Source organism: Mytilus edulis, chromosome 11, assembly GCF_963676685.1.
Source record: "Mytilus edulis chromosome 11, xbMytEdul2.2, whole genome shotgun sequence".
NCBI lineage: Eukaryota > Metazoa > Mollusca > Bivalvia > Mytilida > Mytilidae > Mytilus > Mytilus edulis.
The window spans coordinates 42017143-42028478 of NC_092354.1; the positions used below are offsets into that span (position 1 = coordinate 42017143).

The 11336-nt window shown below is 31.9% G+C and overlaps 1 protein-coding gene across 1 annotated transcript; it reads left to right on the forward strand.

Moving 5' to 3' along the window:
• The first annotated feature begins 1778 nt into the window (after positions 1–1778).
• LOC139494268 (calpain-5-like) lies at positions 1779–9153 on the forward strand. Its single transcript, XM_071282437.1, has 6 exons — positions 1779–1928; positions 2765–2887; positions 4449–4645; positions 5336–5457; positions 6720–6880; positions 8827–9153. Exons 1-6 carry the CDS (start codon positions 1779–1781, stop codon positions 9007–9009), a joined length of 936 nt encoding a protein of 311 aa, XP_071138538.1. The 3' UTR covers positions 9010–9153.
• Positions 9154–11336: the final 2183 nt, after the last annotated feature.

The window sequence follows — 11336 nt, forward strand, 5'->3', positions numbered from 1 at the left end:
TAGAGCACGAATTTGAAGAGCATTCCGAAAAGTTTTGCCAAATACAGCTTAGGTAATCTTTTCCTGAGGTAGAAAAGCCTTAGTTTTCAAAATTTCAAAGTTGTGTTAACAGTTAATTTATAATTATGAACATATCAACGATAACTCAAGTCAACACAGAATTGCTGACTACTGGGCTGGTGATACTCTCGGGGAAATGAATCGCCAACAGCAGTGGCATCGACCCAGTGTTTGCAAATAAACGCATCATAGATACCAGGATTAAAATTTAATATTTACGCCGGACGCGCGTTTCGTCTACAAAAGACTCATCAATGACGCCCGAATCAAAAAATGTTTAAAAGGCCAAACTAAGCACGAAGTTGAAGAGCATTGAGGACCAAACATTCCTTAAAGTTTTGCCAAATACAGCTAAGGTAATCTATTCCTGAGGTAGAAAAGCCTTAGTTTTCAAAATTTCAAAGTTGTGTTAACAGTTAATTTATAATTATGAACATATCAACGATAACTCAAGTCAACACAGAAGTGCTGACTACTGGGCTGGTGATACTCTCGGGGAAATAAATCTCCAACAGGAGTGGCATCGACCCAGTGGTTGCAAATAAACTCATCATAGATACCAAGATTAAAATTTAATATTTACGCCAGACGCGCGTTTCGTCTACAAATGACTCATCAGTGACGCTTGAATCAAAAAATATTTAAAAGGTCATAAAAAGTACGAGTTGAAGAGCATTGAGGACCAAAAATTCCTAAAAGTTTTTGCCAAATACAGCTAGGATAATCTATTCTTGAGGTAGAAAAGCTTTAGTATTTCAAAAATTCAAAGTTTTGTTGACTGTTAATTTCCAATTATGAACATATCAATGATAACTCAAGTCAACACAGAATTGCTGACTACTAGGATGATGTTACCCTCGGGGAAATACATCTCCACCAGCAATGGCATCGACCCAGTAGTTGCAAAAAAACTCATCATAGATACCAGGATTAAAATTTAATATTTACGCCAGACGCGCGTTTCGTCTACAAAAGACTCACCAGTGACGCTCGAATCAAGAAATGTTTAAAAGGCTAAATAGAGTACGAAGTTGAAGAGCATTGTCGACAAAAAGTTCATAAAAGTGTTGCCAAATACAGCTAAGGTAAATTATGGCTTTAGTTTGGTTGGCGCGTTAACTCGTTAACAACAATTCTGGACCTCAACGGAATCAAGAGGAAAAACGGCTAAAAACGACACTGCATAACTGTACTAGTCACAATAAATTATTTGTTGGTCTATACGATTAGCCTTGTTTGCACATACTAGCAACATGATTGTGCGATCTTAGAACTTTATTGCATACCAGTATAATAGTCTGATCTGTGTTAAACTGTGTGTGTCATACCACGATTAGAATAAAAATAATTGAAAAAATGCGAAGTTTTTTACGGGAGTGATTTTACCACGGTAGAGAAGTCTAAAAGTTGATTGAAAGACTAGAATTGACTTAATGACTTATTGGTCATTCTTTATAGCAGTGTTTAGATCAAAATAACTGTTTCAAATCAAAATGTGTTTTCTATTGTTGGAAGTAAAAAAGCAAAGCATAAATATAGTTCTAGTATTACAGATAGCATCAATTGAATTGACTAACAGAACGAACGGCGTAACTGACCTCTTTCGAATATTATCATTTAATTTTAGAATTTGAATTACGACATCATCTTTATGTTTACATCATGTTCACTTATGCACTTTTCAAAATCATCTATAAAACAATTATTTTTTTAACAGGATGACATTTGATGATTTTTTAAACCATTTAACAAATGTTGATATATGCCATATTGTGAAGCCATCCAATGAGTTTATACTGCATTCTGAGTGGACAGGTCGTTCTGGTGGTTGTGACTATACATCACAGTCGTTCCTAAGCAATCGACAGGTACGTTTAGTAGAATTTTTGTCAAAAGGACTAGCTAGAATGCAATATTTCTAAAGATTTCAGGTCATCTGGGAAAAAATCGCACGTGAGCCGAAAAACGAGGTCGCATCAGAGATGCTTACGGTTTTGATGCTGATAAGTCAACTGTCGCATTTATTCCAGACCTATGTTTTATATACAGGGACAACTAAAGAATTAAAAGTTTTTATGGTGAAAATTGGGAACATGCTACTAGGATAGAGCTAATGTATTGCCATGGAGATAATATCAGATAAACAAACAAAATCGTCCATAAAAAAAAACAAAAAAAAAACGATCCTTCGTTTCTGCTACATATATACCATTTTTATCAAGTCTTTAATCAAAATATTAAGAGTGAATAGTAGTATCATTTTTTTTATTAGCCAGAAAATAAATCGAAACTGTTCATAAAGTACATGATATCGAATATTTGAACTATCACACCCTTCACTTATATTTACTACCTATTTCAATCGTCATTTTTAAGGTGGTATATAACACTATAGGAAGGTAACTCGGTAAAAATCAACTGAACGTTTTAATTACATTCTATTGTTCAAGAAATATTAAGCATATCAATGATCGAAATTGGTGTTAGTCAAACGGCTATGTATCCAACGAAAATTTTCCGATCAAGTGTGTGGTTCTATTTTTTTTTGAATTTTTTTTTTTTAAATATGGAAATTAAACGAGCAAAATATTCAAGTAAAGGTATGTACCACCTTAATCATTGTCTTGCACTGTAATCGCCAAATGTGTGTATGTCTTTCTATTGAAATTCTTACATTACATTTCATACATATACTTTTGTTTAGTTTATTATTGAAATACAAAAAGACGAAGATGAACTCCACGTGTCCTTAGAGCAGCATGATATACAACCTATTAAATCGCATACCGGAAGAACGCTAAATACAATTGGATATTCAATTATGAAGGTATAATTAATTTTAGTTTTAGTCTTATGTTGGTTTTTTTTTAAGTTATATCAAGCTACTTCTCCGGTGTATCATAGTTGTGTCTCGCATTGACGCGTTTGTTGATTTTTTTTTCGCAAAAAGTAAGATTTGTTAAATCATAAACAAATCAAAAGTAGGGTAGAGTACCCTTCATATTTATCCAAAACCTGCAAAAATGATACTTTCTGTCCGAAGATATATATCATGCATGTGTTTTCCTTACAATGATAGTAACAATCATTAGGAAATAAATAAAGGCAACAGTAGTATACCGCTGTTCAAAATTCATAAATCGATTGAGAAAAAACAAATCCGGGTTACAAACTAAAACTGAGGGAAACGTATCAAAAATAAGAGAACTTCGACACAACAGAGACAAAACACCGAAATGTAACACACACAGAAACGTACTATAATGTAACAATGGCCATTTTCCTGACTTGGTACAGGGCATTTCATGAACAAATTGTGGGTTGAACCTGGTTTTGTGGCATGTCAAACTTCCCGCTTTAATGGCAGTGTTAATTATAACATTAAAATGACAACATTACACGACAGGGTTACAATAAATAAACAGATAAATTGGAGAAAATATAAGACAGAGAAACAAACGAATAATAGCCATTAAAAGGTAACAGGTTAAAAAGATATTTTTATACGCCAGACGCGTGCTACGTCCACACAAACGAATAAAAGCCATCAAAAGGTAACAGGTTAAAAAGATATTTTTATACGCCAGACGCGTGCTACGTCCACACAAAACTATGCTCGGATGCAAAAAGTTCGAAAGCCATAACAACTACAAAGTAGAAGATTGACGAGGACCAAAAATTCACCGGTTATACTTATATGTAAAATAGCAACAATACCGTATTTAAATAGATGGAAAAAACTATCCTATTCCGGACTTGGTATATCAAGTGTTTTATTCATGTCATATTCTTAATTTTCCTTTATTTATTAACGCTGGCTTTTACTTTCTAAAAGAAATGTGGATTTGAAATTAGAAAGATTAACTAGTTGTTGTTCTTTAGTTTTCAATTTTCCTTTTTTTCCTTTAGTTTGCTTAATAGACATTTTAAGGGGTAGTAAAAAAATCATTTTACTGGTTACTTATGAAAAATATTTATAAAAAAATAGTTGGTACATGAACCTACAATCATGTCATCCAAATATTTGAATGCATTAAACCTCTTCTTTCATTTGGATTCAGGATAATGTTTTCAGAAATACAAAGCTTTGTTGTTTTTTATGCCCCAGTTACGGGCATTATGTTTTCATTATGGTCTGTGCGTCCGTTCGTCCGTCTATCCCGCTTCACGTTAAAATATTTGGTCGAGGTAGTTTTTGATGAAGTTGAAGTCCAATCATCTTGAAACTTATTACACATGTTCCTTATGATATGGTCTTTCTAATTTAAATGCCGAATCAGAGTTTTTAATTCATTTTCACGGTCCACTGAACATAGAAATTTATAGTGCGGATGGGGCATCCGTGTACTAGGGACACATTCTTGGTTTTTTTTATATTTTAAATACAGGTTGCAGAAAACAGATTGTACAGATTACACGTACCGGGTAAACTAATTGAAAAACCCGACATGATCAAAACTCGGAGCGTGTTTGGAAAACAAGTGTTGTCTAGTGGCAGATATGTAATCATTCCATGTACAAAAGACCAGAAAGAACATGGTCCATTTCTTTTGCGACTATATACCCACGGTAAAGCTAGTGTTAGGTATATATCAAACATGAATGAATTGTTTTTATTGTTTGTGCATTGAATTTAAAATGGTTGTAACATTTCTGAATGAAAAATCATAAAGTAATATACCTGATATAAGATTCTAAAGATTTTTTTTTATCCAATATCGAAAATCTGTGTATTGGGTTTTGTGTATATTGTCTTTGTGATTTACATGTATATAAAATTGAGCATTGCCTTTTTTGTGACGTTACGCTTTTATATATTCTAAGGGGATGGTGAAAACCTCTACTCGATTTGTTTTGGCGTTTCAGTGACGTATTAGGCCAGAAAAGGTTTTATAAAAATATAGTATAATAGATTGTAAAATGTTAACCAGAATTTATTTAACCAAAAGCTATACAAGACAGATAATTAAGAACAAAATAAAGTTTCATTTAAGAAGAGTAAAGTCTAACACAAAGACGTTTGTCAAGACCTTTGAGGGATGTACACCTTGAACATTTTATAAACAAAAAACATACGATACCTATTGAATATAACAAAATTGAAGTAAAAAGATATACGTTTCTTATCTTGACGATTTAACGGAACAAAACTTGGAAATTTCTCGGTTGAAATTCACATTTTCAAATCCTATTATCGGTATCATGTCTTGTCACGAAGGTACTGTTGTCTATTTAACTTAATTGTACTTATTATGTCATGTTGGCATATTCATAGGGAACTTACTGAAGAGGGACCTTCGACAATATGGCCATGTTTAAGTTTGCCATCCATGGTTACGACATTAGTCGTGATGAATGTAGAAAAGATTGAAAAACCACAAGGATCAACGGACGAAAGTATGAAACATAATTTATTTAAAGATTATATTAAATAAGTGGAAATTGTTTTCGGAATGTTATCAATTACAAATAATTCAACCGTAATGTGTTGTCTAGTGATACGAATAAATTATGATTGACACAATTTAAAATGTTACGATCAGGGTTTTAACAAGTGTTGTCATTTATATTAAGTTACAATTTATTTTAACATTAGGATTAAGGTATCTGAATTTTATTATGGAAACCTTTCCTATTCCCACCTTTTCAATTCTATTATTGCTGTCCAAAATTGCCATTAATTGTCACAATATCATGAAACATTATTCTTCATATATTATAAACATTTTAATAATACAGTTAAAAATATTCACACGCTGCTGTTTATGTATTTTTGTAGGAACGGTCAAATTCTATCAAGTGAGGACATTTGACATAAACTGAAAAGAAAACTTGTTCTATGAAAAAAAGAACTTTCTTCAAATGTTATAAATGTTTAAATAATGCAATTGAAAATATGCACACTCTGCTGTTCGTGTAATTGGATAGGTACGATCAAATTCTATTGAGTGAGGCCATTTGACATTAACTAAAAAAAGAAATATTTTTTTCGATAAAAATACATTTGCTGATCTATGATGGTTAAAGAACTTTAAAGACTATGCAAATTAACCACGACTTTACTACGGACGCTTTTAATTATAGGAAAACATAATGGGATCAATTTAATTGATTTTATCGTTAACACAATTTTGTTTTATGATTTTTGACTTGAAATCCATAGTATACAATTTTCGACAGGTCACCTTACTATCGGTACAAAATAGGAGGAACTAATTTTTTTTTTGCAATAATTTTGTCGTGTATAGAAAACTAAACAAAACATTGTAACCTTACTTTTGCTTCTTTAAGTTGAGTACTAGAATGTCCTACTTTAGAGAAGGGAACAAATATATATTTCCAGTCGTCTTGCACCAGGATTAAAACAGGACAACACTTGATAAGGAATTTAAATGTGTATTGACTATCACACTTATCACCAATGTTTACATGATAAAAGGTTGAGAAAGAAGGCGGAGGCATTTAGAGGACGGTATCCATCACCAGAAATACTATAAATCTATGTAAAAAAAAATGAACTCTAACCTCTAAAATTTGAAACAATTTAAGATGCGCGTGCAATATAAAATATTTATAGTATGTAGATCTACCCTTTCGTTATATCAATATACATCGAAACTCACTCTTTTATAAGATTTTGTACACAAATTTTATGACAGGTTTTACTCCAAAAATTGTGATACAATGTGAAGGGGAGAAGGTTGTATCCAGAATTCCATTAGAGCTAAACGAGAAAAATGAATGGGAAACTAAATCCGACTTTGAACAAATTAAAGTTACCTTTTATCGTAAAAAGCCGCATCATCCTATTATTATGGAGGTATGTTCGTTATATTTGGTGTATTTGGAATCTAAAATCAAACTTTCTGTAGAATAATCGTAACGTCCATGTGCACTTACAATGGTTTGTAATTCATTGATATGAATTTTGAGATGTTGATTTTAAGATCAAGGTCAAAAGACTCACTATCTCTTCTCTACACTTATAATTCCTAATTGTGTGCCAACGTTTATCTTATCTGTTGCATGTCACGTGTTTAACTAACATTTGATGTATTTTGAATCTTTAATCAAACTTAATGAAGAATAATCGTGACGTCTATATGCAATTGTGTCTATTTCACGAATATTAATTTTGAGATGTTGATTTTAAGATTAAGGTAAAAAAAAACTCACTATCTCTTCTCTACACTTATAATTCCTAATTGTGTGCTAACGTGGATCTTGTCTGATGCATGTCGTGTGTTTAATATGACTTTTTGTCCGAAAACTCGTCATTTTGGTTTCACAAATAGTGTTTTTACGCTGATAAGTTAAAACTATTTAAAAAGTTACTGACGATCGTCATTGATATATATTGCGTTAAATATGAAATAGAAGAACACACAGTGTGCCGCGAATTTAAATTTTCAGCGAAGTGCACATTTTTTTATAATATAATAATTATGCAGTCTTAAGTAGTTGTCGTTTGTTGATGTCAAGTGTTTGATGTGGTCAATAAGTGTTTCACGTTTCTCGTTTTTTTATATACTAGTAGATTATACCATTGATTTTCCCGTTTGAATGGTTTTACACTAGTTAGAATTTTGGTGGCTGTTTATAGCTTGCTGTTTGGTGTGAGCCAAGGCTCCGTGGTGAAGACCGTACCTTGACCTATAATGGTTTACTTTTATAAATTGTGACTTTGATGGAGAGTTGTCTCATTGCACTCACATCTTCCTATATCTATTTAGTAAAAAATACGAATTGAGACATTAACGAAAATTCGTTGCTACGAAAATAAAACAAAACTAGAAACAAGTCGAAGAAATAGGATGTGTATGCATTTGAAGTATAAAGCTATAATGACATCTATGTCGTGCAAAAGTGAACTCCTAATTCGTGTGAATGAAAATAGAAAATATGACGACTAAATAAAAACTTCACAAAATGCTTGAAAAAAGTTTAAAAAACAACTCTGTACAGCGGTTAAGGAGAAAAAATTGATACATTAGCGAGACAAAAAGAATAAGGACGTTATTATCATTATAAATCGACCTTTTTATGATTAAATTTTAAACCTGGTACCTTTTGTTAGCTATTTTTCGTGTATTTCTCTGTCCTATATGTTCTCCCATTTATTTGTATTGTAGTCCTGTCATGTAATGTTGTTATTTTAATGTTATATTTAACATTGCCATAAAAGCGGGAGGTTCGGCATGCCACAAAACCAGGTTCAACCCACCATTTTTTTTCTTAAAATGTCCCGTACCAAGTCAGGAAAATGGCCATTGTTATATTATATTTCGTTTCTGAGTGTGTTACATTTATTGTTGTTTTTCTGTTGTGTCGTAGTTCTCCTTCTATGTACGTTTCCCTCAGTTTTCGTTTGTAACCCGGATTTTTTTTCTTTTCTCAATCGATTTATGAATTTCGAACAGCGGTATACTACTGTTACCTTTATTTACGATACGAGGAGTATACGTTTTGTAATTCAAATATACTATCAATAATGTGGTCATTTTTATAAATTTCCTGTTTACAAAACTTTGAATTTTTCAAAAAAACTAAGGATTTTCTTATCCCAGGCATAGATTAGCTTAGCCGTATTTGGCACATTTTTTTGGAATTTTGGATCCTCAATGCTCTTCAACTTTGTACTTGTTTGGCTTTATAAATATTTTGATATGAGCGTCACTGATGAGTCTTATGTAGACGAAACGCGCGTCTGCTGACCTAAATTATAATCCTGGTACCTTTGATAACTATATACAAATCTTCTTTCAGGTATTCAATAGCAATAAGATAATAGACGATTTTTGTTGTCAAGCAAGAGTAACCGATAATGGTGGTGAAGAAGGAAAATCTGTCAAATGTGACGTGTTTGGAAGAAAGAAAGAGAAATACACCCAAAAACCAGGATACATTCATGTTTTTGTCCAATCAAGTCACGATCTTCATTTTTTGTAAACTTTGTATTCATATCAGCGTTTCGACTTTCTGTTTCAAAAAGGCAGCATGGAAAATATTCTCACTGCTGCGATATTTTATGTATAAGTTCTATACGCAATGTTTTCGGTTTTGACCAGTTTAATAAACCACACGTTGATTATATTTTTCTTGTGTAATTTTCCCGCCATATACATTTGGTATATCAGAAATATTGCACCCGACAGTGTCCTTTATAACATTAAAAAAAATAATTTTCAACTGCAAAATTCGATCAATAAAAGAGATAGTAAACCCTATTAAATACTGTTAGTTTGAACAGGTTTTCTATCCCAATACATCAAGCTAATCGAAAGTCATGTATATGGTAATTACAAGTAATTCTTAATCAATTTTTAGTAATATTTTTACGATTCCAATTAATTTTTTTTTATTAATTCTTAGAAATATTTATAGTTGTCTATTCCTCATTATAATGCCAGGTTACGTTTTTATTATTCTCAGTAATATTTCGAAGTATTCTAAGGCTTTTCTACCTCAGGAATACATTTTGTAGATTACCTAAGCTGAATTTGGCTAAACTTTTAGGAATGTTTAGTCCTCAATGCTCTTCAACTTCGAACTTTATTTGGCCTTTTTAACATGTTTTGATTCAAGCGTTACTGACGAGTCTTTTGTAGACGAAATGCACGTCTGGCGTAAATATAAAATTCCAATCCTGGTATATATGATGAGTTTATTTCTGATAAATGTTTCTAGTAGTTCCAAGTAGTTCTAATTATTCCTGGTGTTAATATGAAATGCTACCAATGACTTATCTTTACTAAATGTGCACGTGGTATAAAGATAAGTTATAAAACTTTAGCAATTTTAAATATTTCCAGGATGTACATCCATTTCTGCAATCTTGGTCCAAATAAATTGAGCATAGATTGCATTTTGTACGTAAGTCACCTGTTTCATTTGCAAAAAAGTGACGCTTAAATCACAAACATTGTAATAACACATATAACTAATTATAAACAATCGCACATACGACACGTAACCGTCACTAATTTTCTCTACATGGATGATATATTTTGTTCTTAAAGATTGCAAAAAGCGACATATATTTAATGTTTCTGCAGACACATAAAAGAAATTTTCAAAATCTAAGTATCACGTTTATAGTATAAAACATATAGCAAAAAATAATACCATTGATGATTTGCAACCAACATTTATTTTGTTTTCATTTTTATATTGAAGTATAAAACAATAAACTGCATTATTGGTAATTCATTTTTATGCATCGAATGATACTTAGCTATTGGTCAAATATCAAATGTTATTGACGTCCTTTTGCTGAAGGCTTATAAATACTTATCCCGGGCTTAGTATATATCTAGGATTTTGATTGGTTAACGCACGTCGTTACAAAACCCATAGCCCCTGGGTGTTAATAACCCATATCCCCGGACGTTGCTAACCATTATCCCGGGGAACTTCACGCAAGTTTTCCTTAGTTCCATGATTGCTTCTTGTGAAATATTGAATTTTGTAGATTATACATGATATTTGTAATTAAATATTTAATTCATTAACGATTTTGTCCTATTATACCGATCATTTACACCCATTTCATTAAATGCATCATTTGACTGACACATTTTCAAGGAATGGGACTACTGACCTAGTTATGCAAATGACCCACGTTGACGTCCAACCATCTATGACGTAACTCTCACAACATTGAGCGCCAAATTTGACACAATCCAGTTTCTCTGTCACCGTATTAAAAACGTCTTATATTTGATTACCTGTAGGGTTCTACCAAAGGTAGTACCCTACACCCCGTAAAAAATATGTAAAATTTCCAAATTTCAATAAAACTTTTTTAGATAATAAAAAAAACGTTGTTTTCACGTTACACTTTGTACCCGAATTTCCATAAAACTCGTCCAATTTGGACTAAGACCGGGGATAAATTCGTTATCTACGTTCATATCCGTAGATATGGATATTTTAACACCCTTCAGTACCCTGTACACCCTTCGGCTACGCCTCAGGGTGTACTGGGGTACTTCAGGGTATTAAAATATCTATATCTACGGATATGAATGTAGATAACTTATAATAACACAGAATGTATTAGATTTCAAAACATTGAGTATATTGTCGGATATCAACATATATTTTTTTTGTATTGTTGAAAATGATTGAAGGGCGTTATTGATAGATGCATTACAAGTATATTTTTATATCTAATTATCAGCATGAATTTCTGTATACTTTTAATAACATTAATTCTTATTTATTAAAAATGTATACATTATCGGTTTACCAGAATACATTTTTCTAATTCTTTA